Here is a 27,313-nt window from a genome sequence, read left to right on the forward strand (position 1 = left end):
ACAATTTACAAAAATACATCTTTATTGTGTTCCAATGTTGTTGTGTTATACAGATACCTACTTATATAAACTTGGTCTTCATGTTAAATATAAACACAAAAAACTAGAAACAAATCAGCAAAACCACCAGAAAATCCCTCTGAGCCATGAATCCTCATTAAAAATGTATAGTTGGGGTACCTGTAGCTGTAGGTTAAAGCAGGACTGCTTGAACTCAGGAGTTTAAGACCAGCCTGGATGATACAGCAAGATACCATCTCTTAAAAAAAAAAAAAAGGGCCAGGCACGGGGGCTCACACCTGTAATCCCAGCACTTTGGGAGGCTGAGGTGGGTGGATCACTTGAGGTCAGGAGTTTGAGACCAGCCTGGCCAACATGGTGAAACCCTGTCTCTACTAAAAATATAAAAATTAGCTGGGTGTGTTGGTGGGTACCTGTAATCCCAGCTACTCTGGAGGCGGAGGCAGAATTGCTTGAACCCAGGAGGCGGAGGTTGCAGTGAGCCAAGATTGCGCCATTGCACTCCAGCCTGGGCAACAAGAGTGAAACTCCATCTCAAAAACAAAAAAGTACAGTGGGATGATGAAATTGTCTTCAATCACCACCCTCTGAAAATAGTTATCTGTAGCCAAATGTAAATGTTGAAAGCCACAATAAAGACATAAGCGATACAGAATAAAAGCATGGTAGGCCTCACCATATCCAGGGGACTGGGCAAGTCAGATGCTTGCTCTGACCCCTCAGCAACCTATGTTGAGCAAAAATGATCAGGGGCTCCATTGTTAAGCCCCAAGTTACCTTCACCAGTACCTGCAGGAGAACACCCCAGAAGATGAGCCCCATGGCTTCAGAACACACATTTCAGAGGACCAGAAGATGAGGAACAGGTCGAGTTCACTCCCCAAAGTCTCTTGCGGAGCTCTAACTCAATCACTCAGTGACCAAGAGCTGGCAATGTATTGAATATTCACAACGCAGCAAAATGTACACTCAAACATGAGGCCCAGAAACTCTTGCTGAATTTCAAAATAGAAACGCTTGAATGTTAACCTCGGGAGGGGATATGTTATTGCGACTGCATGCCGAGTTGGACCCGTTTCTCCTGTGGGTTTTGAGATCTAAGTCCACGAGGGGCCTGAGAGACAAGCTGTCCTCCTAAGCGTCTCTCCAAGGGGTTTGAACACAGAGTCCACCATCCCTCCGCCTTTCATTGCCATCTTCAGCGATTCCAACGGCTTGAGGGAGGGTGTGGGAAGCACACAGGCCCCAAACCTGACAGAGGGCAGAGCCAAGCCCCGATGGTTTCCCTTCCTTGCTGAGACACAGCTCCTCCCAGCAGTTCAGAAACTCAAGGGACAGTTCCTCTCGCGGGGCTAGAGGAGTCTGCGGACAGCCATCCTCGTCTTCGGGCAGGTGTGTGGGGCGGGTCAGTTCCGAGACTCCAAAGCCGTGGGGCTGCGGACCGTGGACATGAGGTGTGACTTGTAGGTCTTGCTCAGGCCAGTCATCCAGAACTTCAGCAGCTTGACGTTGTCCTCCTCAGACGCACCCAGGATGCTCAGCAGCTTCTGTGTGTCCTCTTTGGGTCGACTGTCCACCTTGGTGAACTTAAAAAGCACCTTCACTTTGCTGAAGAGAACAAAACAAAACACTCAGATGCCACAGCCCAATCCCCCAAGCCCTGGTCATGGGGGCCCGCCGGGGGCGACACGGCTTCAGCACCAGCAGGAGCTGTGCAGGCAGAGCTGGAATCCACACGCTCGGGGCAGTGGGCTCGGCCCCTGAACTGCTGAAAGCAGCTGTGTCCCAGCAAGGAAGGGAAGCTGTCGGGGCTGGCCTCGGCCCTCGGCCCTCTGTCGGGTATGGGGCCTGTGCGCTTCCCACACCCTCCCTGAAGCTGTTGTCAAGATGCCAAGAAAGAAAGAAAAACCTTCCTTAAACTCACGGAAGACACTGGTTGCTCCTAAGCTTCACTGCCTGATTTTAAATCAAGACAATGAGGACGGGCGCGGTGGCTCAAGCCTGTAATCCCAGCACTTTGGGAGGCCGAGACGGGCGGATCACGAGGTCAGGAGATCGAGACCATCCTGGCTAACACGGTGAAACCCCGTCTCTACTAAAAATACAAAAACTAGCCGGGCGAGGTGGCGGGCGCCTGTAGTCCCAGCTACTCTGGAGGCTGAGGCTGGCGAATGGCGAATGGCGTAAATCCGGGAGGCGGAGCTTGCAGTGAGCAGCTGAGATCCGGCCACTGCACTCCAGTCAGGGTGACAGAGCGAGACTTTGCCTCAAAAAAAAAATAAAATAAATAAATAAATAAATAAATAAATCAAGACAATGTTTGACTAGGCCGGGCGCGGTGGCTCAAGCCTGTAATCCCAGCACTTTGGGAGGCCAAGACGGGTGGATCACGAGGTCAGGAGATCGAGACCATCCTGGTCTACACGGTGAAACCCCATCTCTACTAAAAATACAAAAAACTAGCCGGGTGAGATGGCGGGCGCCTGTAGTCCCAGCTACTCGGGAGGCTGAGGCAGGAGAATGACGTAAACCCGGGAGGCGGAGCTTGCAGTGAGCCGAGATCGCGCCACTGCACTCCAGCCTGGGCGACAGAGCAAGACTCCGTCTCAAAAAAAAAAAAGACAATGTTTGACTAATAAATTTGACCAAAAAAATTACCAACAATCGAGGCAGGAGGAAATAAATTTGCTTTAAAAAAAAAAAAGTGGTGGGGCCAGGTGCGGTGGCTCACACCTGTAATCCCAGCACTTTGGGAGGCCAAGGTGGGCGGATCACAAAGTCTGGAGTTCGAGACCAGCCTGGTTAACGTGCTGAAACCCTGTCTCTACTAAAAATACAAAAATTAGCCAGGCATGGTGATGGATGCCTGTAATCCCAACTACTCAGGAGGCTGAGGCAGGAGAATCACTTGAACCGGGGAGGCAGAGATTGCGGTGAGCTAAGATCATGCCATTGCACTCCAGCCTGGGCAACAAGAGTGAAACTCTGACTCAAACAAACAAACAAAAAATCAGCAGGGCATGGGTTACTGGGCTTTCAGGTTTTGAAGTTAATTGCACAGCAGATGACAGAGCTTCCATTACGAACCCTCCTGTGAGCTCGGAGCCCTTGCCCAAGACTCAACCGCTCTCTGAGGCAGGCGCCACCCCCACATCCCCATGCAGGAGCCAGGGGCAGAGATGATGACCACTCCCCAAGGCCACCGTGAAGTGGTGGGCAGACCTGGAGTTGGAACCCCGCCCCCAACCTCTTCTCTCAGCTCCTCCCTCAGTGGCCATGGCCCAGCTCCTCTTTTGGAAACAGCTCCAGGTTTTCTCCAGGGTCACAAGCAAAGGGGCCTTGCCCACACTGTCACTTACTTCATCCACTCCTCCTTGAGGCACACGAGGCACTGGTCTACCACATCCACAGACAGGTTTTGGTTGGTCAGAGCCGCTTCAATCTTATTCAGGATGGTGGGGCCGACTGGGGAAAAGGGCAGGGGCAGAGCAAGAGCAGGCGTCAGTGCGGGGCGGGGGCATCTTCTCACGAAAAGGACACTGCCTGGAGGCACCCACCTCGGTCTGCAGCTACAGGGCTCCCGCTGGTCACCACAAACTCGTACTTGCTGAGAGATTGGTCATCCTCACACCCCACAGGGTGGAGGGTGGAACGTGCGGCTGCATGGACCTCCACGATGACAGCAAACTCTGTAACAACACAAGACCCATGGCTCCTCACCTCCCCTGTGCTCCTCACCTCCCCTGTGCTCCTCACCTCCCCTGCGCTCGCCCACCACGGGCCCCACTCGGCTCATCTCAGGTCGGTGGGAAAGGCTGCCGGTGAAAAGGCTGGCCCAGATCAACACTTTGGTATTTAAAATCTTTCAGGGCATTTATGAATAGTTAAGGGTTAACGTTTGCCTCAGTTAAACTAATAATTTATTATATTACAATAATCACAAAGTACTTCATATGCATCAATTTACCTCTTACTAAGCAGCCCTACAAGGGTGGTCTCACCATGAGCCTATTCTACAGATGGGGAAACAGGCCTGGAGATGTTAAATAACCTGCTGGTAGTGGTAAGAATTTCAAGTCTGTTTGAAACCAGAGCCTGTGTTTCTAATGCTACCCGGAAAAAAGACATTGTCTCGCAGGGAGTCAGGACCCAGCCTGGGTGCTGATTGGGGGCTCAGGGCAGCTCCACTCAGACCACGCGGGAGTCAGCAGCTGCTGCGCACAGCTGTGCTGGAGGAAGTCACTGACAAGCCCCTGGGGGCTGACCCCTGGATATCCCCAAACCAAAAGACCCGGGGTTTGCTGAGCCCTGACCACACCAGTGAAGGCCGGGAAGACTTCGGGCACATAGAGGAAGAAAAAGGCTGGAAGAGAGCAGAAGGCTGGACAGAGGAACAGTAGAAGAGTAAGGAGAGGACGGTGGGGCCCACAGAAGCAGGCGGTTCACGCCCAGCGTTCAGCAGGCCTCTGTCTCATGGGCACCCACTCACCAGGACGACCAGGATCCTCCAGCCAGGGACACATCCTCCCAGCCCAGGATGGTGACCTGCAGCCCACTGACGACAGTCCCTGCCAGCCACCCTTCCCACCAGGTCCACTCACCCACTGCTGCCTGTGTGAGGACAGAACACGGAGGCCCAGAGCCATGGGGGAAGCTGGCCCTGCAATGAGGCCTCCTCTCCAGAACCCATGACAGAGATCTGGTTCCACTCTGGGCCTGAGGCATGGGGGACCCTCAGCGCAGGGCATGGCCCCACAGCCCACGGTGGCACGCACCTGAGGAGAGCACGTGTGGGGGGATCTGCACATGCGGGCTGAGCCCCAGGAAGTTGCACCGATAGGCCTCCTCGTACTGGCTGCTGTACGGGATGATGCGGACACAGCCCACGGGCAGCATAGTCTGAGGAGGACAGCAGGACTCAGACCAAGGACGCAAGGAAGCCCTCGACCCCAGCCGTCCATGCTCCATTACCCAAACCCCACATGCCTCCTGCACCCCGGTCCAAGCCCTCCCTCCTGCCAGAGGAGTCCCCAGACTCTCAGTCCATGAGAGGGTGGAGGGGGGTGGTGTTCCACCACCAGGTCCCTAACTCTTGTCTGGACCGCCAGTCATACACCAGCTTGCACCGCCCCTGGCTCTGTGGTGTTAACTCTTCTATTAATCTTTGCCTGCACAGATGTTTGTCTCTTACCACATCCCACAAAGAAGCTTTTTCCAAGACTGTGTCATATGCATTTTTGTTCCCTCTCAGGCCTAGGCAGTCAGCAGGCACACTCATCCTTCTGATGATTTAAACGTCATCAGACCAGACCCGGGTCTCCACGCCCACTGCGCCCCAGGTGGAGACAGCGTGGTGCACGCGGTTCTGCTCTGGGCAGCTTAGCATCCCCACCCGACACCAGGCACCAGGCCAGTACTGCCCTGCACCGCACACCTAAGGAAAGGATGTTCTCACCCGAAGCACTTCAAAAGCTGACTGGACGAGGTCCACGTCTCCGCTTTTCCAGATCACCTGGTTCCCCATGAGAACGTGCCAGGCCAGCATGCGGAAAGACGGGGCACCCAGGACCTAAACAAGAGAGTGCAGGGCTTTCGGTGTGACTAGCAGAAATGGTTTTTCTCTCCTTTCCCATTAAGTTATTTATTTGTGTGTTCATAAAACTTTGTAGAGCAAAGACAGGGCTCAGGAAAAAGCCACTCATCTCAGGGAGGCAGGTGTCCAGCCAACCCACAGGGCATGGGAGTGGATTCCCAGGCTTTGTCTTTCCTGACCAGGTTCCACTCTTGCTAAGAGTCCACTGGCAAAGCTTATTTGAGGGAACGCCGGCACTTGTCTGCAGAAACACCTCGAAATAGCTCCAGCTGTTTCGAAGGCCGGTCATTTGCAAGCAGAAGCATGGGAAGCATTAATGACTCACGGTGTGGAACAATGGTTGTAACCACAGACCTGTAGCACCAAAATCAAATCATCCCTGATGGAAAGCTTGGCCAAGACTGGCCCAGTGCTTCTGGGCTGACGACACAGTGCCAGGATCCCCACCCCAGATGCCCAGCCCAGGGTTAAAGGGGCAGAGACAGAAGCTCCAGGTTTGCACTGAAACTTGATTTCAAAGCTCTGGCTCCAAGATCTTTCTCCCAATTTTGTTTTTAAAAATTTGCAGCAAAAAAATGTTAACCTTCTGCAATATTCACCTTCTCTCTACAGACACTTTCTGCTGAACCATTTGAAAGCAAGCTATAGGGCCCTCGACATGGCAGCACCCAGGAGAACAAGGGCATCTCCACAGCTGAGACCATGACTGCAGCCAGGAGTGCCCGGACGGATGCATCTGATATCCAGCCGCATGCTCAAGCCTGGGGCACCTGCCTGCTTGACGGCTGCTGTTCTTTGGATCCAGGAGATACTACAGGACCATGATTACTTTTCGTTGCCATGTCCTTTTTCTTTTTTTTTCTTTCTCTTTCCTTCCTTTCCTTTTCCTTTCTTTCCTGCTCCTTCTCTCTCCTTCCTCCCTTCCTTCTTTTTCTTTCTTTCTTTTTTTTTTTTTGAGACGGAGTCTCGCTCTGTCGCCCAGGCTGGAGTGTAGTGGTGCAATCTCGGCTCACTGCAAGCTCCGCCTCCTGGGTTTACGTCATTCTCTGGCCTCAGCCTCCTGAGTAGCTGGGACTACAGGCGCCCGCCAGCACGCCCAGCTAATTTTGTTTTTGTATTTTTAGTAGAGACAGGGTTTCACCGTGTTAGCCAGGATGGTCTCGGTCTCCTGACCTTGCGATCCGCCCGCCTCGGCCTCCCAAAGTGCTGGGATTACAGGCGTGAGCCACCGCGCCCGGCCTCTTTTTCTATTTTTTTGAGATGGAGTCTTGTTCTGTCACCCAGGCTGGAGTGCAGTGGTGCGATCTTGGCTCACTGCAAGCTCCACCTCCCGGGTTTACGCCATTCTTCTGCCTCAGTTTCCCAAGTAGCTGGGACTACAGGCGCCTGCCACCACGCCCAGCTAAATTTTTGTATTTTTAGTACAGATGGGGTTTCACTGTGTTAGCCAGGATAGTCTCGACCTCCTGACCTCGTGATCCGCCCTCCTCGGCCTCCCAAAGTGCTGGGATTACAGGCGTGAGCCACCGCGCCAGGCCTGTCCTTACTCTTTAACCTAGAACAGCCTCTCCCCACACCCCATTATTAACTTCCGTGACACTGACACCTTAGGAAAGTCCAGCCTGCTGTCTCGTGGCTTCTAAGAAGACAAACACAACTTTGAAACACAATATAAGAGAAAGACCACAATACCACGTTTCACCAAACCCCAACAGCCTCAACGCAGTCCCACCTCCAGAGGAATTCCAGACCCCTTCCAACCTTCATCGACATAAGCAATGGACAAGGAAGGTTTCAGCCGAATGCAGGATTTTGATGGAATGAGTGTTTTCATCCAGAAGCCCAAAGGACATCTGCCATGAAATCAGACTCACTCCATTTTCCAAAACAAATAACTCTCTTGTGATGAATCAGTGCTTGTTGCAAAAACACATACAGAAGAATCTTATAAGAAGGCAGCCTGCCCTTGTAATCCAGCAACCCGCACCCCTCTCTCCCGGCATCTGACTTGATATACCTGGAGGCAACACTGTTAGATTTTGTCATGTCTGGCAGGCACACATGTACATACATCACCCTAAACACACACTGCCTATTTCTTCTAATTAATCATATTCCATGGTTTGGCTGCTGTTTACTACTATGGTTTGTATGCAGGTTCTTTTTTTTTTTTGAGATGGAATCTCACTCTGTCACCCAGGCTGGAGTATAGTGGCACAATCTCGGCTCACTGCAACCTCTGCCTCCCAGGTTCAAGTGATTCTCCTGCCTCAGCCTCCTGAGTAGCTGGGACTACAGGTGCATGCCACCATGGCCAGCTAATTTTTATATTTTCAGTAGAGATGGGGTTTCACCATGTTGGCCGGGCTGGTCTCGATCTCCTGACCTCGTGATCCGCCCCCCTCGGCCTCACAAAGTGCTGGGATTACAAGCGTGAGCCACCGCACCCAGCCAAGAATGACTATTACTTTCAATGGGCAGGGTCCAGGCTGCATCCAAACCAATTATGGTGCTGTTCAATGCCTTTAGGAGGTTCTTAGAGGATTAGAGGACCATGGGATGCCAACTATCTGGGCTTTTCTTTGAAGATACTTAGGTCATCACTGAAAGGTGAGCACTGATCCTAGGGCTAATACCCCTGACGCCCCGTGCCCCCAGCCACCCACCAAGGAGGCTGTCAGTCACTTCCTGCAGGGTTGTGAAGATGCAGGGTCCAGAGGCAAGGCGTGTGGGCAGGGACGGCTGGGCTCTCCTCCCGAGTTCCTGATGTGCTTTGCCCCTGCTGCCTACCTGCCTCATGTGCCGGAGGGACTTGAAGACTGGTAGCTTCCGGGGCTGCCAGCTCCCACAGCCTGAGAGAGAGGAGGACTCTGCTGGGCCCTGGGTCAACTCCCGCCCTTCTACACCCTCCGTCAACACAGGGGCTTTCTCTTCCTCTTCAGCCTCAGAGTTGTCCCAGCTTTCTGATTCCTCTTCTAAATCTGCAAGATAGACAACATGGACAGTTACAAATACAAACAGTCTTGTCCCCTGACTTCAGCCCAAGGCACGTCGTGGGCTGAGCCAGTCAGTGTAGATTCCTGGCTGCAGCCAGGTCCCATGCTCCCTGTTGCTCTGGGAGCCCCGGGGTGGGAGGGAGGGCTCAGGTGCTGTCTACTTAGCCCAGGGCACCACACATCTCTCTTAGAAGCACCTACGGAAAGACCGTCAGCTGTTCTTTGCTGGTGAGAAAACTCAAACCAGTGAGAAAAACGCCAACAGTGTGTCTACGGAGCACAACCAGTTAGCCACAGTTCTTGAGGATCTACACATTGTTTCTTTTTTTTTCCACTTTTTTTTTTTTGAGATGGAGTCTTGCTCTGTCGCCCAGGCTGGAGTGCAGTTGCACCATCTCGGCTCACTGCGACCCCAGCCTCCCAGTTCAAGTGATTCTTCTGCCTCAGCCTCCTGAGTAGCTGGGACTACAGGCGCTTGCCACTACACCTAGCTAATTTTTGTATTTTTAGTAGAGACAGGGTTACACCGTATCTGCCAGGCTGGTCTCGAACTCCTGACCTCATGATCCGCCCGCCTCAGCTTCCCAATCCACTTTTATTTTAGATTGAGGGTGTACGTGTGCGGCTGTTACAAGGGTATGCTGCATAGTGCTAAAGTTTGGGCTTCTATGAATCCTGTCACCCAGACAGTGAACCACAGGAAGTAATATGCCCAGATAGTATCCGATAGAAAGTATTTCAGCCCTTGCTCCCTTCCCTACCTCCCTCCCTCCCTCCTTCTGGAGTCCCTGGTGTCTACTATTCCCATCTTCTTTATTTGAGACAGGGTCTGGCTCTGTTGCCCAGGCTGGAATGCAGTGGCATGATTGCAGCTCACTGCAGCCTCAATCTTCTGGGATCAAGTCATCCTCCCAATGAAGCCTTCCAAGTAGCTGGGACTACAGGCATGCGCCACCACGCCCAGCTACTTTTCATATTTTTTGTGGAGGATGGACCTCCCTATGTTGCTCAGGCTGGTCTCAAACTCCTGAGCTCAAGCAATCCGCCTATCTCGGTCTCCCAAGCGCTGGGATTCCAGGCGTGCACCAGTGCCCGACTTCACTCTTCTTTATGGCTGCATCCAACATCATTTCATTTAGTCCTCTCAGCTGTTCTGACGTCAGCACTATTATCTCCATTTCACAGATGAAGAAATGAGTATTTGTCATTTCAATGAACCTTCATGGAGCCCTCATAAATGACGATATCTCCATTTCATATCACGAGACCCAAACAGAAGGGTGCACGTGAGAAGCAGAGCCAGGATGCGAAGCCAGGTCTATCTGAGGCCAAAGAGCAAGCCCTGAGCCCGAAACCCCACACCGCGCATGCTCAGCACACCTGCGTTTCCAGAGCCCGAAACCCCACACTGCGCATGCCCAGCACACCTGCGTTTCCAGCTCTCACAAAGGCTTCGACAGACCCAGCTCTTTGTGCTAAAAAGCTCACCAAGACACTGCCCTTGCCATCTGCACGTGCCTAGAAACACGATTGGCACTATAATAAATGGCTCCAGGGCCAGCCAACCCACAGGGCATGGGAGTGGATTCCCAGGCTTTGTCTTTCCTGACCGGGTTCCACTCTTGCTAAGAGTCCACTGGCAAAGCTTATTTGAGGGAACGCCGGCACTTGCCTGCAGAAACACCTCGAAATAGCTCCAACTGTTTGGAAGGCCGGTCATTTGCAAGCAGAAGCATGGGAAGCATTATTAATGACTCATGGTGTGGAACAATGGTTGTAACCACAGACCTGTTGTACCAAGATCAAATCATCCCTGATGGAAAGCTTGGCCAAGACTGGCCCAGTGCTTCTGGGCTGGCGACACAGTGCCAGGATCCCCAGACGCAGGGCCCCGAGCCCCAGATCAGGAACCTGGGGAAGCCCAGGCACCTGGGAGGTCAGGGAACCACTGCCCTTGATGGAAAACTTGGGTCCAACTGAAACAGAACACTTTATTTGTAAAGGAACAAAGACTGTCGACCAGACCAAGCACTTGGCTATCACAAAATCGGGATGAGAAGCCTTCAATCAGCCAGTTCTCTCTAGGGACACCCCACCTGTGAATTTTCCCCACCCAGCTGGGGAACAGATTCTTTCACACAGGGTCAAGGCAAATGAGACAGGAAATCACAACAATCACACCGAGATCAGAGGGTGAGCTTCCCGAAGGCTCCTTCTGGGCTGATTCAGAGCCGCATTTCCCTCCCTCAGCTCTTCCTGCCAGGAGAGCAGAGAGCTGGTACTGCCCCACGGCCATCTGGGCCAAGGCCCCGGCAACGGCACCCCGCCTCACCAGCGAGCTTCTCCATCTGGACCAAGGTGTCCTCGGTCGGAGCACCTTCCAGGAGCTTCTCGGTCAGCCGGCTGCCACACGCCTTCAGGAGCCTGGAGAACACAGCGCCAGCTATGAGCCTTCTCACCAAAGGAAAAAGCAAACCTGACACTCACCCAGCCCCTGATCCTACCAGTTTAAGGAAAACATGGGTATAAAACACCACCACACCCAGGGCACAACCAGCCAGATCCCGCATGCAGGCAGTTCCATAAGCCAATGACCAAGGTCCTTCAATAGACGGATGGGAGGAACTTGGACAGGAGGGGATGCAAGGGGGAGCTGTTCTAAACCAGAGAGACTTGGGGTACTGCTCCGATGCCAACGCAGTCATTTGTGAGACAAAAGGGAAACTGCACAAGGGCCTGCAGCCTGGAGAACACTCAGGAGTCTGTCTGTTTTGTTGGACATGATCACGGTATTATGATTATATTTATGGCTGGAACGATACAACTCAGATTTGCTTTAAAAAAAAAAAAAAAATGGGCCAGGCGCGGTGGCTCACGCCTGTAATCCCAGCACTCTGGAAGGCCGAGGCGGGTGGATCATGTGAGATCAGGAGTTTGCAACCAGCCTGGCCAACATGGTGAAACCCCGTCTCTACCAAAAATACAAAAATTAGCAGGATGTGGTGGCAGGCACCTGTAGTCCCACCTACTTGGGAGGCTGAGGCAGGAGAATAACTTGAACCCAAGAAGAAGAGAGTTCCACCTCAATAAGTTTTCTGCACACTCAGGGGAAGAGGCCCAGAGAACAAGGACTCTCAGCCCAGATCTGTGCTCCCTGACAAGTGCCCACAGGCCAGCGCTCCTCGCAGAGGCAGCAAGAAAATTCGGCTAAGCACCATTCTCCCAAATCTGTGGGAGAACAGATACAAGCCAACCAATGTATCGTGACTGCTCTACACTAATGGATATGCCAAAAGCGGAGGTGCCTGTTACCAGGCAAATGAGGTGTGCAGGCACGCCCACAAGTTGTCATCACTTGTCAGCGATGTCAGTGAGCGGGCGGCATTGCCGTTCCTCTGGTGTAGGAATGGCGTGAAGGCTGTGTTCATCCTCTGAGCACGCTGTGGGCATCCAAACTGCTCTGCCTCAAACACCTGAAATGCAAAGGGAAGGGACGGCCTCTTTTAGCCAAAGCTGCCGGCAGCCCGGACCCCCACTCGTTCACAGCCACCTCTAGGACCTGACTCCTGGAGGCTCAGTCCCACTGCACTCTCTAGAGGCAAAGCACACAGGTGCCACCAGTCCAATTGTTCCCAACAGCATAGCTCCGCCCCCGGCTAGATCAGGAGCCACCTGAGCACAGGAATCGGTTGAGCTTCTCCTGTCCCCTTCCTAAAGAGCGACTCAAGGCAGCCGGGGGGATTCTCGTGAGTGGCCATCTGCGCTGCTCCCCACCTGTCTCCGCCTCCCCTTCTGGGTACACTACCTGGCTAACGCACACGTGACTGGCTCTGGCCAACAAGCTGAGAGAAACAAGGCTCCTAGCACCATCCATGCTTCTGGAGGGCAGAAGGAGCAACATTTTTTTTCTTTTTTTTTTGAGATAGAGTCTCACTCTGTCACCCAGGCTGGAGTGCAATGGTGCGATCTCAGCTCACTGCAACCTCCGCCTCTCGGGTACAAGTGTTTCTCCTGCCTCAGCCTCCCAAGTAGCTGGGATTACAGGCATGTGCCACCATGCCCAGCTAATTTTGTATTTTTAGAAGAGAGGGGTTTCTCCATGTTGGTCAAGCTGGTCTCAAACTCCCGACCTCAGGTGATCTGCCCACCTCAGCCTCCCAAAGTGCTGGGATTACGGGCGTGAGCCACTGCGCCTGGCCTAGGGGCAACATTTTCATACAGCTACCACTCTGCCTGCCAGGACAATCACAGCAAGCAGAGCCCCGCTCTCCTGCAAAGCACACAGCATGGGCAAGAAACGGGCCCTATGGCTTGAAGGTGCTGAGATCCGGAGGCTGTTTGTTACCAGAACATGACCTGGCCTGGCCTGAGCTGCAACTCCACAGCTGGAGGCCTACGTTCGGCGGTGCAACTCAATGGGATTACTAGACATCCCTGAGACAAAGGCCAGAGGAAACAAAGATACCAGGGGTCTGACTGCAGCAAAGAAACCAGAGCTCAGCTAGAACCAGGACAGCGGGGGCAGGAGAGACCAGTAAAGCAGGCGGGATGGCCTGGGAGGCTCCTCACCACGACCTCCAGCCCTGAAGCCAAGAGACTACAATTCACACAGTGCAGTGGCTGCAAGCGGAGGGGAAGATGCCACCCGGGCTCCAGGCTTTAACCTCAGCACAGAGTGACTCCTGCAGTGCAGGGCCCCCTGCCACCCTGGCATCTCGTCTCTGCATTCACCTTCAGTGCCTTGCCCTGGAGCTCATCAATGATTCCCCGGACCTTCCCCAGCAGGAAGGGCCAGGAGTTGATGAGGTAGATCCGGTCCATCATGATGGTGATGATGCTGTACCAGCGCTGGAAGCCCCTGGCCAGGCTGTCCTTGATGAAGAAGGTGTGGCTGAACACAAAGCCGTGCTGCTCATCTCCGAAGAAGATGGGGCCTTCGCGGCCAGGGCAGACCTGGAGGGACACCAGCGACTCAGACAGCCCTTTCCTCGCTTAGTGGTACCAAATCAAAGCCTCTTCTTCATACTTTTCAGTCAGCTGGCACAAATCAGCCAGCGTTAATAACAGGGGAGAGTGGCACGATGGGGACCATGAGAGCTAAAGACTGTCCTCTTCTGCTCCTGCGGTCAAGCTGCCAACACCACTTGTCGTTGTGGACTGCAAGGGCCAGCAACAAGGTTCACTGCTTTTTTTCCACCTTGAGCCATAAATAACTCCCATGCATATGTCACACCTCTCCCAGACTCAAATGTATCAGCTTACTCACCAGTGGCATGCAGAAGAACCAGCAGATCAAAGCAGCCACTGCACTCTCCCTGCACTGAAATCTGCACATTTTATTCTTTTTTTTTTTTTCGGGAGGGGAGCGGTCTGGAGTCTCGCTTGTCACCCAGGCTGGAGTACGGTGGCATGATCTTGGCCCGTTGCAACCTCCGTCTCCTGGGTTCAAGTAATTCTCCTGCCTCAGCCTCAAGAGTACCTGGGATTACAAGTGTGTGCCACCACGCCTGGCTAATTTTTTTGTATTTTTATGAGACAGGGGGTTTCACCATGTTGGCCAGGCTGGTCTCGAACTCCTGACCTCAGGTGATCTGCCCACCTCGGCCTCCCAAAGTGCTGGTATTACAGGAGTGGGTCACCACGCCTGGCCCCACATACTTTCTTCTTCTAAGAGGACTTCAGTCCCTCCTCACGACATACTTACTCTTCCTTAACACACAATTCTAAGACATGCTGAGCTGCCTGCTAGCAGACCAGAGGTAGCAAATTAAAAGGAGAGGACAGCTGAGGGCAGGCACACAGCCACACTGAATGAGAACAGCAAGGGAGCTCGGTGTGTCTGACTGGGTGGACACTGATAACAAGGAAGCTTAGTAACTGAACGACGAATTCTTTTTTTTTTTGAGATGGAGTTTCGCTCTGTTGCCCAGGCTGGAGTGCAGTGGCACGATCTCGGCTCACTGCAAGCTCCACCTCCTGGGTTCACACCACTCTCCTGCCTCAGTCTTCAGAGTAGCTGGGACTACAGGTGCCTGCCACCATGCCCAGCTGATTTTTTGTATTTTTAGTAGAGATGGGGTTTCACCACGTTAGCCAGCATGGTCTTGATCTCCTCACCTCGTGATCCGCCCGCCTCGGCCTCAAAAAGGTTACTCCCTGTAACCTCCTGAGGTTACAGGAGTGAGCGACCGCACCTGGCCAACGAATTCTTTGTAACAAAGACCTGGCTGGGCCGCGGTGGCTCAAGCCTGTAATCCCAGCACTTTGGGAGGCCAAGACGGGTGGATCACAAGGTCAGGAGATCGAGACCATCCTGATCTACACAGTGAAACCCCATCTCTATTAAAAAATACAAAAAACTAGCCAGGCGAGATGGCGGGTGCCTGTAGTCCCAGCTACTCGGGAGGCTGAGGCAGGAGAATGGCGTAAACCCGGGAGGCGGAGCTTGCAGTGAGCCGAGATCGCGCCACTGCACTCCAGCCTGGGCGACAGAGCTAGACTCCGTCTCAAAAAAAAAAAAACAAAGACCTAAGAGCTCAGAGTCAAGAGCAACAGCAGCAGCAGCAACGTAATTTAGGAACAAATCATCCACACCTCAGCAGGCTGAGAGCAGCAGAGGACCATCACCGAGACTTGGAATGAGGACTGAGATAATAAAAAAAGGTGATGTTGATGCAGTGAACCACCTAACCAAAAATGCTTCCTATCTTAGGAATACATCCATCAAGAATGGACACACAGGGCTCGGCATGGCGGCTCACACCTGTAATCCCAGTGCTTTGGGAAGATGAGCCAGAGGATTGCTTGAGTTTGAGACCAACCTGGGCAACACAGTGAGACCTCATCTCTACAAAAAAATTTTAAAAAGGCTGGGCACAGTGGTTCCCACCTGTAATCTCAGCATTTTGGGAGGCTGAGGCAGGCAAATCACAAGGTCAGGAGCTCGAGACCAGCTTGGCCAATACAGTGAAACCTCGTCTCTACTAAAAATACAAAAAGTTAGCTGGGCATGGTGGCGTACGCCTGTAGTCCCAGCTATTCAGGAGGCTAAGGCAGAAGAATCGCTTGAACCTGGGGTGGAGGTTGCAGTGAGATTGCACCACTGCACCCCAGCCTGGGCGACAGAGTGAGACTCTGTCTTAACAGAAACAACAAAAAACCCCAGCTGAGTATGGTGGCACACACCAGTGGTCCCAGCCACCTGGGAGGCTGAGGCTGGAGGATCGCTTAAGCCCAGGAGTTTGAGGTTGCAGTGAACCACGACGGCGCCACTACACTCCAGCCTGGACGACAGGGCGAGACCCTGCCACAAAAGAAGGAAAAAAGAAAACAATAATAATAAAAGGACAAATAATAAAAGTTTGGTGCTTAAAGTGCAAAAGCTAGCACCCATTCAGAAAATGCTCAGCAAGTCCAACGTGACTTCTTCTGCAATTTTGGACAACGGAGGCATCCTGTGCCCTGTGCTGTGCTGATCTGTGGGTCTGCCCTTAGAGAGGACCAGTGCCTGCCTCCCTGTGCAATGCTGACCCCGAGCCCATCCAGAGCACCTGGGAGCATGTGGGCTCCCACAGAGACAGGTTCTGTGACCACGAGGCTCACCTCACAGCTCAGGCTCCGGACACAGGCCTGGCGGACAATGCTGAAGAGCTGGGGGTGGCTGGGGTGCTGGTGGCTGACGTATTTAATGGAGGTCTCTTTATCGTGGCTGATATACCCCGGGTGCCCTGCAGCAAGTGACCGGCAGCCCTGTCCATGAAAAGGAAAAGTAAATCTGTTAGTTGGGAGGCAGGGCAACAAACTCTCTTAGGTTTACGCAAATCTGAGCTCGGAAAACTCAAGCTATTTTTGTGTAAAAATAATTGGCTTCCAGATTTATACTTATCTGAAGATTTAAATGTTTCCTAAAGAGGAAAACAGAACACAGAGATCAGAGATTGCCAGAGGTTGTTCCTAACAGATATTTGCTGAGCGCTTACGAAGCAGACGACATAAAAAGGGCCCTGCATGCTCCATCTCATTCAATCCCAAGTGCCACCCTCTGAGATAACGTCAGTGAGAAGCCCCATTCTACAGAAGACAAAACTGAGGCTGAGGTGAGCAGCAGCTGGCCGGAGGGTGAGGGGCTCTGTGGTGGTAGCATTACCCACTGCCCCCCAGCCTCTGTCATTGGCTCTGAAATAACACCTGGAAGGGGCCTCAGCTACAGGCGAGAGGCCTAATAAAGAACAGGGCGGGCACCAAGCTCCAGGATGTTGGTGTGGCAGCTCACCACTGCAGCCCCACTGCCTCGCTGCCCCACTGCAGCCACAGTCACTCTGGTGCTGAGGCTGCACGCCCTGGAGCTGCCCCAACCCCAAGACTGCGTGGCAGTGTCAGGCAAGCCCCTCCCCACAATGTCGCAGGATTCCTCCAAGGGCAACCCCAACACCAGCTCAAGGACGCCCCAGCAGCCTGGCAGTGCCCTCCTTCCCAGGTCTGAGGTGCTCCCCACCCCCCATTCCTCACAGGCGTTTCCAGCAATGGATGCAGCTCTCACACATCCTCTGCTTCTGCAGCGGAACCAAAAGAACAAGCTTAGGTTCCTGTTTGCACTGCAGTGACAGGTCCAACACCCAGCCCTGATTTCGGGCCCTGACCCAAGTCCTCCACACAAACAAGTGGCCCACTGGGGAAAACTCACACTCATTCCCAAGAGCTCGAGAGCTGATGGAGTGACCCACCGAGAACACTGGGGGTCCCGGGAGCAGGAAACTCCACTGGGAGCAGGGGTCTTTGGGGACCTGCCTCCAGGACAGGCTGGAGTGTGTGAATACAAACATGAAGGCCACGGCAGGGAGGCAGAGTGGGTTAAAGAAGTTAACACAGGCTGGCGTGATGGCTCACGCCTGTAATCCCAGCACTTTGGGAGGCCAAGACAGGTGGATCACCCAAGGTCAGGAGTTCAAGATCAGCATGCCCAACATGGTGAAACCCCGTCTCTACTAAAAACACGAAATTAGCCGGGCGTGGTGGCAGGCACGTGTAATCCCAGTACTCAGGAGGCTGAGGCAGGAGAATCACTTGAACCTGGGAGGTGGAGGTTGCAGTGAGCCATGATCACACCATGGCACTCCAGCCTGGGCAACAAGAGCAAAACTCTGTCTCAAAAAAAAAAAAAAAAAAAAGCTACAGTCAGGATGAGGATGAGCAGAAGGAACTGAAGGGCCCCTGAGAAACAGTCTGTGTCACCCCGGGAGGCTCCAACCACTGCTCTCAGGTCCTCCTGTCCATCCCACACCTACTGCAGAGATCGCAAAACGATGACCCCAAAGACACTTGCCTCGCACATGTCCGACTTTTTGGGCCCTGGGCTGCTGGAGTCAACGCTGGCCCCCTCTGCGGGGCTGTGTGCACGCATCCGACTGCTCATCTGAATGCCACCTTCCTCTTCTTCCGCCTGCTCGCCCTGGCCAGGACTGTCCTCATTCCCAGCCCCTTGGGGAAGTGGGGCGTGCAGGACCTCCGTGCAGAAGAGAGTGCGGGGGCCGTGGAGCTCACAGAAGTGGCAGAGAGCCACGATGGCATTCATGGTGCCTTGGAGACTGCGAGAGGCCTGCGGAGGACAGGGGACATGTCAGCTCGCCAATGCCTATTCACCCCATGAAACCTCCCCAGCCCCTCTGGAGCACAGGGAGCACCTGGGTGCCATGGTTGCCTGCCCAGGAGAGGCCACCCGCCAGTTCCCCATCCCCTTGCTTTGCCTCAGTGCTGCACTGGATGCAGGAGAGAAGAGAGGAATCGAGACAGGATCTTCCCACGGGAGTCACAGGAAACAGGGGAGGGGACGATGTGGACCAATGATAGCACAGCTGGAGTTGTGACAGAGCCAGAGTCGCAAAGCCAACGGCACAGGGAAGGAATGTCCTCGAGTGACATGAACTGCAGCCAAACATGGCAAACCCCATGGGAAAAAACAGATAAAAGGCCACAGGGAGAGGGTCCTCCACACAATACGTATCTGCTGGGCACGTGCTCCGAGTGAGGTGAGGTGCTAGGTGACACAATGCTTCTCTCCGCAGCTTACCTCCTGCAGGGGGTGGGGGCGGACACAGGAAAACTGCTTCCTGCGAGAGGCGCGCGTGGGGAATGGCCAGAGGAGGCAGGAGCCTGGAAGGACTGGCTTATGGGCCAAGCAAGGGATGAAGGGCAGGATGGGTGCTGTACTGCCGGAGGGGTGTGTAGGGTCCGGTGTTTAGAGAGGAGCAGCAGACAGGGTGGAGGCTTTAGGAAGCAGATCTCACAGCTCCTCCAGGCCACCGAAAGACCCTGGATATGTTATCAGAGACTGGGGAGGCTTTGGGGGTTCTGATGAGACATGAGAGAATGTGAATTTCACTTGAAAAGGTTCAGTCATGCCCATGTGCAAAAAAGATGGCAGGGGGCCAGGGTCGAGGTGGGGAACAAGCTGAGGCGCCCTGCTGACTGATCTGAACAGAAAGGGACAGGGGTGCGGGCCAGGGTGGCAGATGGTGAAGCGGCACAGTGCGGGTGGGGGTGCAGAGTGCAGAGGAGGAGTGAGCAGGGGAGGAGGCTCAGTGAGTGCCTGCCAAGCCTTCGAGGGGACGGGCCACTACAGCAGAGCCAAGCGCTGCGGTCAGGGCTGGCATGTGGGACCTCTGTGGAGTGTAGCCCTTGCAGGCTCAGAGGTGGAGAAGAGAGGACAGCTAGCCAAGGTGACCAAGCACAGGCTGTGAGGCCAGAGGGGAGCTCCAGGGTCACCCTGGTGACCAGGTGAACAAACTACTTTGGCAAGGTGGGACTGGATGTCACATGGCCTTAAAAAGGAAGGAAACCCTGCCACAAGCTATGGCACGGCTGAACCTGGAGGACATTACGCCAAGTGATCTACACTGGTCACAAACGGATAAACACTGTAGGATTCCACTGAAATATGAGGTATCTAGAGCCCTCAAAGCCATAGAGACAGACAGCAGAATGGCAGCTGCCAGGGGTGGAGAGGGGAGAGCGGGGCTCAGTTCTGGAGATGGAAGGTGGCGATGGCTGCACAGTACTGTGAACATACTTCATGCCACGGCACTGCACGCCCAACAGTGGTTCAAATGGCGCATTTTAGGTCATGTATTATTTCACCACAATCTTTTAAAAAGGGGGAATGCAGAACACCTGCAGAACAATGATGAGGTCAAAGGTGACCTTAACACAGTTTCCAGTGGAGAAAAAGCTCACGGGAGTGGGTAGAGAGAGCCCTTTGGAGAGTTTCTGTGGCAGAGCCGGCAATGGGACACCTGGTGCGGACACGGAGTCAAGGGAAGCCCCAGGCTTGGCCACAGTACGGCTGGGACGCCGGTGGAGCCAGGAGAAGGCCAAGGGCAGCTACAGGCACAAGTCTGAGGGACACCTGCACACATTGCAGAGGGCTGGCCGCGGCGGCATCCACATACCTTCCTAATGGATGCAGGAAAGCCAGAGAAGGCTTTATAATGAGGGTGTGTCATGGGGTTCTGACAGGCAGAGAAGTTCTGGAAACGAGACCGCAGAAGCAAAGGTGCACAGTGGGGACAGCCACAACCAACAGCCTAACACTAGACAGCCTGACACATGCAGCCAGACCCACACTGTCCATACGGTGGCCACAGCCATATGTGTGACAACTTAAATTTAAAATGTAAATTAGCTAGGAGAGGCCGGCACAGTGGCTCACGCCTGTAATCCCAGCACTTTGGGAGCCAGGGCGGATGGATCACTTGAGGTCAGGAGTTTGAGACCAGCCTGGCCGACGCGGTGAAACCCTGTCTCTACTAAGAATACAAAAATTAGCCTGGCGTGGTGGTGTGCACTGGTAGTCCCAGCTACTCAGGAGGCCAAGGCACAAGAATCATTTGAACCCAGGAGGCAAGGTTGCAGTGAGCTGAGATCGCATCACTGAACTGGACCCTGGGCAACAAACTGAGACTCGGTCTCAAAAAAAAACCCCAAAACAACAAAAACAAAACAAATTAAAACAAAAAACTTAGCTGGGCGTGTTGGCGGGCACCTATAAACCCAGCTACTTGGGAGGCTGAGGGAGGAGAATTGCTTGAACCTGGGAGGTGGAGGTTGCAGTGAGCCAAGAACACATCACTGCACTCCAGCCTTTATGACAGAGCGAGACTCCGTCTCAAAAAAAAAAATGGGCTGGGCGCGGTGGCTCAAGCCTGTAATCCCAGCACTTTGGGAGGCCGAGACGGGCGGATCACGAGGTCAGGAGATCGAGACCATCCTGGCTAACACGGTGAAACCCCGTCTCTACTAAAAAATACAAAAAGCTAGCCGGGCGAGGTGGCTGGCGCCTATAGTCCCAGCTACTCAGGAGGCTGAGGCAGGAGAATGGCGGAAACCCGGGAGGCGGAGCTTGCAGTGAGCTGAGATCCGGCCACTGCACTCCAGCCTGGGCAACAGAGCCAGACTCCGTCTCAAAAAAAAAAAAAAAAAAAAAATGTAGCCTGGAGTGGAGGCGCATGCTTGTAGTCCCAACTACTCAGGAGGCCGAGGCAGGAGAATAGCTTGAACCTGGGAGGTGGAGGCTGCAGTGAGCTGAGATTGTACTACTACACTCCAGTCTGGGCAACAGAGTGAGTGAGACTTCATCTCAAAAAAATTAATAGGCCAGGTGTGGTTGTTCATGCCTGTAATCCCAGCACTTTGGGAGGCTGAGGTGGGCAGATCACTTGAGGTCAGGAGTTTGAGACCAGCCTGGCCAACATGGCAAAACCCCATTTCTACTAAAAGTACAAAAAAATTAACCAGGCATGGTGGCGCACACCTGTAGTCCCAGCTACTCAAGAGGCCGAGGCAGGAAAATTGCTTGAATCCAGGGGGTGAAGGTTGCAGTGAGACAAGACTGTGCAACTGCACTTCAGCCTGGGCAACAGCGAGACTCCATCTCAAAAAAAATAAAATAAAATAAAATAAATAAATAAATAAATAATAAATACATTAATAGGACAAAAGTTCAGCCCTTCTGTCTCACTGGCCATGTCCTGAGTGTTTGCTAGGCACATGCAACTCATGCCACCCCTCTGAACAGCCCAGGTCACAGAATATTTCTGCCTTCACAGAAAGCCCCATTGGTCAGTCAGACTTGCTTGGGACGATGAAGAATCATGTAAGTTTCTGAATGTTTGACTGAGTAGTGGACACTGGCCAGGACCCAATGCCTCTTCTCTTCTGGGGAGCCCCCACCCCCATTACGGATCCAAAAGTCAGACGTTCTGTCTTCACTCCTGATAGGCAGTCTGTGGACACAAACAGGACATGGCCTGCCAAAACTGCTAACTCTAGGAAGAAGCGAAGTCAGAATGTGCACAGTGGGTGGGGGTGGGGGCTGCAATCGGCCTCCCTGCCAGTGGCCCATGCCTGGAACTGCTTCTCCAGCGTGCCCATGAATGCTGCCACCCACCTGACGTTTCTGCAGTTGGCTGCTCAGCTGGCACGAGCTGCTCTGGCACCTGTCCTCCTCCCTGAGATACAGCTGAGCACGAGCGGTCACACTGGGAATGGCAGAGGCAGACAGAAAACAGACATTTGAAGAGAACCTTAGCTGGGCTGGCAGTGAGGCAGGTGTGGGAGTCAGAGAGGGAGACCCTGGGTATGGCTGGCAGGGAATGGAGGGCTGGTGCTCTGTAGGTGCACTCTGAGAGGGAGGCAGTCGGGCAGCGGGAGAGGAGACATACAGCATTTAACAGACAGCAGAACTTCTAGCTGGAAGGCCCTGAGGACTCAGCAAAGATGCAGGCTGCAGGACAGGAGAGGGCAGGGCTGGGGACAAAGGTCAGGAATGCTCCACACACCCTCACCTGGCTTACTCCTCACCACTCGGCCTCCACTTGCAGGTCCCCTGCTCAGAGGACCCCTTGCCAGCCCACCAGAAGAGCTCCCCTCCACCCTCCACTGCCCTGCTTTGAGTCGTAGTGCTCCTCATCGCAGAACTGCGCCTTTGTCCAAAGTGCCTTCCTGACACACAGGAGGCACCAAATTCACGTGTTAGATAAATGAGAGGACTGAGAAGCTGCCCTTGGAAAGATGACAGCTGTTGCCAAGAAAGGGACAGAATCTAGGGGCGGCAGAGGTTCAGGAGCCACAGCTGTGGGGAAGGCCAGAGCCCAAGTCTAGCGGCATAGGAACTAAACAGACAGAGTTTCAATAAAGGGCCCACAGAGCTCACTATGGTGAGTGGCTTAACAATCTACTGCTCAAGAGGAAATGGGGCAACCACTGATGGAATAAGGGGTAGCAGGACCCAAAGGAAAGGTAAAGGCATTAAATCCCGAAAAGGGAGGCCACGCCTTCCTCTGAGAGGCATCGGGGAAGAGAAACAAGGTTCCTTCTAGCAAGACATGCACAGGACAGCAAGCCTGGGCCAAGTCTCAGCCCACCTGCAGAGCACCCACACTAACCTGACATTCAGCAGAATCACACTTCCACCGTCCACACCAGACCAGCACACATGAGGCTACTGCCAAATGGGTCAGGCATGGTGGTGGCGGACATCCTTGAAGACCTGGCGTTTTCTAGGTAAGAGAAAAAAAAATAGAACTAATTCTAAGATTAGAGGCCTTCGTAGCATGAAAAATAATGGGAGCAGTTTACAGCCAGTCTCAAATAAGTATATCTCCAATGAGGATGTAGACACTCCCCAGGGTTCTGAATGGCTTAGTAGGCCTCTCACCTTCTGAGCAGGAGCTGATATTTTAGATGACTCTTGCACCTCTGAAGCACTCTAACCCAGTATTTGATCAAGGATCTCTGTATTTATTTTCTCAGAGATAGGGTCTTGAGGCCAGCTCAGTGGCTCATGCTTGTAATCCCAATACTTTGGGAGGCCAAGGCAGGAGGACTGCTTCAGCCCATGAGTTCGAGATCAGCCTGGGTAACAGAGTGAGACCCTGTCTCTGCAAAAAAAATTTTTTTAAAAATTAGCCGGGCCGGGCACAGTGGCTCACGCCTGTAATCCCGACACTTTGGGAGGCCGAGGCAGGCGGATCACGAGGTCAGGAGATCAAGACCATCCTGGCTAACACAGTGAAACCCCGTCTCTACTAAAAATACAAAACAAAATCATCCAGGCATGGTGGCAGGCACCTGTAGTCCCAGCCACTCGGGAGGCTGAGGCAGGACAATGGCGTGAACCCGGGAGGCAGAGCTTGCAGTGAGCCAAGATCATGCCACTGTACTCCAGCCTGGGCGACAGAGTGAGACTCCGTCTCAAAAAAAAAAAAAAAAAATTAGCCGGGCATGCCTCTAGTCCAAGCTACTTGGGGGACTAAGTTGGGAGGGTCACTTGAGCCTGGGAGGTCAAGGCTGCAGTGAGCTGTGACTTTATCACTGCACTCCAGCCTGGAGGACCGAGCAAGTCCCCATCTTTCTTTTTTTCTCTTTTTTGAGACCAAGTTTCACTCTTGTCCCCCAGGCTGGAGTGCAATGGCGCGATCTCAGCTCACTGCAACCTCTGCCTCCCGGGTTTAAGTGATTCTCCTTTCTCAGCCTCCTGAGTAGCTGGGATTACAGGTGCCTGCCACCATGCCTAATTTTGTATTTTAGTAGAGACAGGGTTTCACCATGTTGGCCAGCCTGGTCTCAAACTCCCGACTTCAGGTGATCCACCCACCTTGGCCTTCCTAAGTGCTAGGATTACAGGCGTGAGCCATTGCACCCAGCCAAGTCCCCATCTTTCTTACTCTTGGTTATAAGGGTGTGCTCTGGCAGCATCTATATCACACCAACTTACCTTTCAGGCCATAGGCCTGGCAGTTTCCTTCTCAAGCAGGAGACGGAAACCAGAGGCAACGTTGACAAGCCACTTCCCAGCATTCAGCACCAACATGGGCTATTCTTTTTTATTTTTGTGGCAGGGTCTCATTCTGTTGCCCAGGCTACAGTGCAGTGCTGTAATCTTCGGATCACTGCCACCTCCGCCTCCCAGGTTCAAGCGATTCTCCTGCCTCAGCTTCCCGAGTAGCTGGAATTAGAGCCACGCGCCACCAGGCCCAGCCAATTTTTGTATTTTTAGTAGAGATGGGGTTTCGCCATGTTGGCCAGGCTGGTCTTGAGCTCCTGACCTCAGGTGATTCTCCCGCCTCAGCCTCCCAAAGTGCTGGGATTACAGGCGTGAGCCACCATGTCAGGTCAAAACATGGGCTACTCTTACTCGTTTTTCCTTTTAATGAAAAGCACTTGCTAGGCTCGGTGGTTTAAGCCTGTAATCCCAGCACTTTGGGAGGCCGAGGGGGGGGGATCACCTGAGGTCACGAGTTCATGACCAGCCGGGCTAACATGGTGAAACCCTGTATCTACTAAAAATACAAAATTGAAGGGTGCGGTGGCTCATGCTTGTAAACCCAGCATTTTGGGAGGCCAAGGCAGGCAGACCATGAGGTCAGGAGTTCGAGACCAGCCTGGCCAACATGCTGAAACCCCATCTCTACTAAAAATACAGAAATTTGCCAGGCATGGTGGTGGGTGCCTGTAATCCCAGCTACTTGGGAGGCTGAGGTAGGAGAACTGCTTGAACCTGGGAGACGGAGGTTGTAGTGAGCCGAGATCGCACCATTGCACTCCAGCCTGGGCAACAAGAGCAAAACTCCATTTCAAAAAATACAAAATACAAAATATAAAAATTAGCCAGGCCTTGTGGCGCGTGCCTATAGTACCAGTTACTCAGGAGGCTGAGGCAGGAGAATCGCTTGAACTTGGAAGCAGAGGTGGCAGTGAGCCGAGAACGCACCACTGCACTCCAGCCTGCATGAGAGAGTGAGATTCTGTCTCAGAAAAAAAAAAAAAGAAAAGAAAAAAGCACTTGTCAGACAAGAGCTCTGACTCTGACTTCACGGATCATGTACGCCAGAGACCCAGGCAGCCCCTGAAAGAGAGGGAGGTGCCCTAGAGAACATTTAGCTTTGCAGTCACCGGAGCCTGCCCTCACCAGCCAGGTGACACCAAATGTTACTAGACCTCTCTGAATACCACCTAAGAGCTGAGTAACAGACGCCTCTCAAGATTCACATTACACATAGAATCAGAATTCTGGGCAGCGTGAGGTCATTCTTTACTCACTGGTCAATCCCAATCTCTAGGAGGTGTTTGCTTAAGAAAACAAATTGATTTGAATATGTCTCACGAGTGTGTTTCCAGCAAGCTTTCCAGAACCCACAGAGGAAGCCGAAATCCCCTGGGTGACAGTCTCTTCATCATACCCAAAGACAGTATTCAAGTTCCCTGATGTGGTAGAGTGTCTGTCCATGTCCTCCTCCCACAATAGCTGAGTCCCAGACCTGGACAGTGACCTCACAACCACCCGTGGTGCGCCCTGACCCTGGCCCATTTCACCCCTACTTCTTATGGTCTTCTCATAGCACCGCGGAGAATTAGAGGCCACTAAGTAAGGGCACTGTAAATAAACAAGGCACTATAACGGATCTTAACCAGCAGTGGACACACAGCTTCTAGAACTAGTCTCCCACTGGGGAGCCTCATTAAGTCAGCAGCTGGGATCCCAACAAGCCCAGGGTGAAAAGTTCTGCAGGGGATTACTGCCAGCTCAGACCCACTCTCACTGTGGCTCTATTTCCACCGTTTCCCTGGATTTCCATTCACAGAGCTCCCTGACATAGGACACTAGAAGGGCAAACACGGTGTCACCTGCCACTATTACTCAATTACTTGATGACCACGGGGATAATCTGGCACTAAACTGGTTGTGGCCAAAGCCTGGAGAGCCAGAACCTACTTCCAGCAAGTTCCTCCTTGCCCTGCGTTCCCATTTGAAGAGACTGCTGCTGACCACACCTTGGACTTCAATCCACAAGCCAATCCATTCTTTCCAGGTGACAAGGACGCGTCTGACAGTACTCTCCACTGGAGAGAAGCGCGGTCTTCCACCCTCCCCGGAGGACAGGGTGCTACCCTATTAGCTCATCAGAGGACCCTCCTGAACGCCAAACTGAGAGAACAGGATGACACACACCCTCTCCTCCAGAGCGAAGACAAAAATCTGGGAGAAGGAAAGGGAAATAGTCCCGTTTCATGGCAAGATCAAATGAGACTAAATCAACGACCCTAACCCGGGGTTTGAACCCAGGTCACAGTCCTCATCCCCATATACTTGGTTAATGGGCGTGCCCCCAACCTATCTTCAAATCTCAGGGTCTCGGCGACGCCCTGGACTCTGGCCCTAAACCCTCCCCCATTACTGGTCCACCCGGGACCAACGTAAACTCGAACATGCCCCTCCGCCAAACCCTCAGACCCCCGCCGACCTGCTCCCGATTCGAGGCCTGCGGGACACCTGGACTCGGCAGCCGGGGCCCCGCCCCGCCCCTGACTGCGCTGGGTAGGTGGTCGCTGCGGGTCCCGGACAGGCGGTATCACACACAGAGCCCCCGAGCCCACGGCAGGAACGTCAGCCGGGGTGGCGAGGCTCTCAAGCCCCGGTTCGGGCTCTCGGGGAGCTGGCAGAACCAAGAGCTACCACACTCACTCGCGGTCCCACAGCCCGGCCGAGACCCAGGCGCGTGACTCTCTGGGCCGTAACACTACCCAGCCCTGCGGTGGGGGTGCAGGAGCCGTCCGAGCGCGTCCTGCACCGCGAGGAGAGCCGAGCCTCGCCAGCTCCCACAAGCCCAGGAACACAGTCCGAGTGCGGCAACTCCGAGGGCTGACGGGG

The 27,313-nt window shown here is 53.4% G+C and overlaps 1 protein-coding gene across 7 annotated transcripts; it reads right to left on the reverse strand.

Annotated features, from left to right (window-relative positions):
• Positions 1 to 4: 4 nt before the first annotated feature.
• FLCN (folliculin) lies at positions 5 to 27,262 on the reverse strand. Of its 7 annotated transcripts, none has more exons than XM_023196116.1 (15): positions 24,380 to 24,605; positions 23,321 to 23,543; positions 23,049 to 23,162; positions 22,052 to 22,142; positions 17,933 to 18,205; positions 16,213 to 16,359; positions 13,342 to 13,563; positions 11,923 to 12,083; positions 10,943 to 11,034; positions 8,405 to 8,595; positions 5,477 to 5,590; positions 4,797 to 4,920; positions 3,579 to 3,710; positions 3,381 to 3,486; positions 448 to 1,629 (listed from the first exon to the last, which is right to left on the reverse strand). In XM_023196116.1, exons 5-15 carry the CDS (start codon positions 18,179 to 18,181, stop codon positions 1,428 to 1,430), a joined length of 1,740 nt encoding a protein of 579 aa, XP_023051884.1. In that variant the 5' UTR covers positions 18,182 to 18,205; positions 22,052 to 22,142; positions 23,049 to 23,162; positions 23,321 to 23,543; positions 24,380 to 24,605; the 3' UTR covers positions 448 to 1,427. The 7 variants fall into 7 exon arrangements, with proteins under 7 accessions (XP_023051887.1, XP_023051884.1, XP_023051891.1 ...); XM_023196117.3 differs by lacking the exon at positions 24,380 to 24,605 and adding an exon at positions 26,907 to 27,262 and having other exon boundaries at positions 1,428 to 1,629; XM_023196119.3 differs by lacking the exons at positions 23,321 to 23,543; positions 24,380 to 24,605 and adding an exon at positions 26,907 to 27,256 and having other exon boundaries at positions 5 to 1,629.
• Positions 27,263 to 27,313: the final 51 nt, after the last annotated feature.

Source organism: Piliocolobus tephrosceles, chromosome 16, assembly GCF_002776525.5.
Source record: "Piliocolobus tephrosceles isolate RC106 chromosome 16, ASM277652v3, whole genome shotgun sequence".
Taxonomy (NCBI): domain Eukaryota; kingdom Metazoa; phylum Chordata; class Mammalia; order Primates; family Cercopithecidae; genus Piliocolobus; species Piliocolobus tephrosceles.

Coding starts and splice junctions, on each gene's coding strand:
- FLCN (XM_023196119.3), bottom strand. CDS start 18,181: ATGAATGCCATCGTGGCTCTCTGCCACTTCTGTGAGCTCCACGGCCCC. Junction 5,591..8,404: donor CCCTCCGGCACATGAGGCAG/GTAGGCAGCAGG, acceptor TCTCTTGTTTAG/GTCCTGGGTGCCCCGTCTTT. Junction 4,921..5,476: donor CAGCTTTTGAAGTGCTTCGG/GTGAGAACATCC, acceptor TGTCCTCCTCAG/ACTATGCTGCCCGTGGGCTG.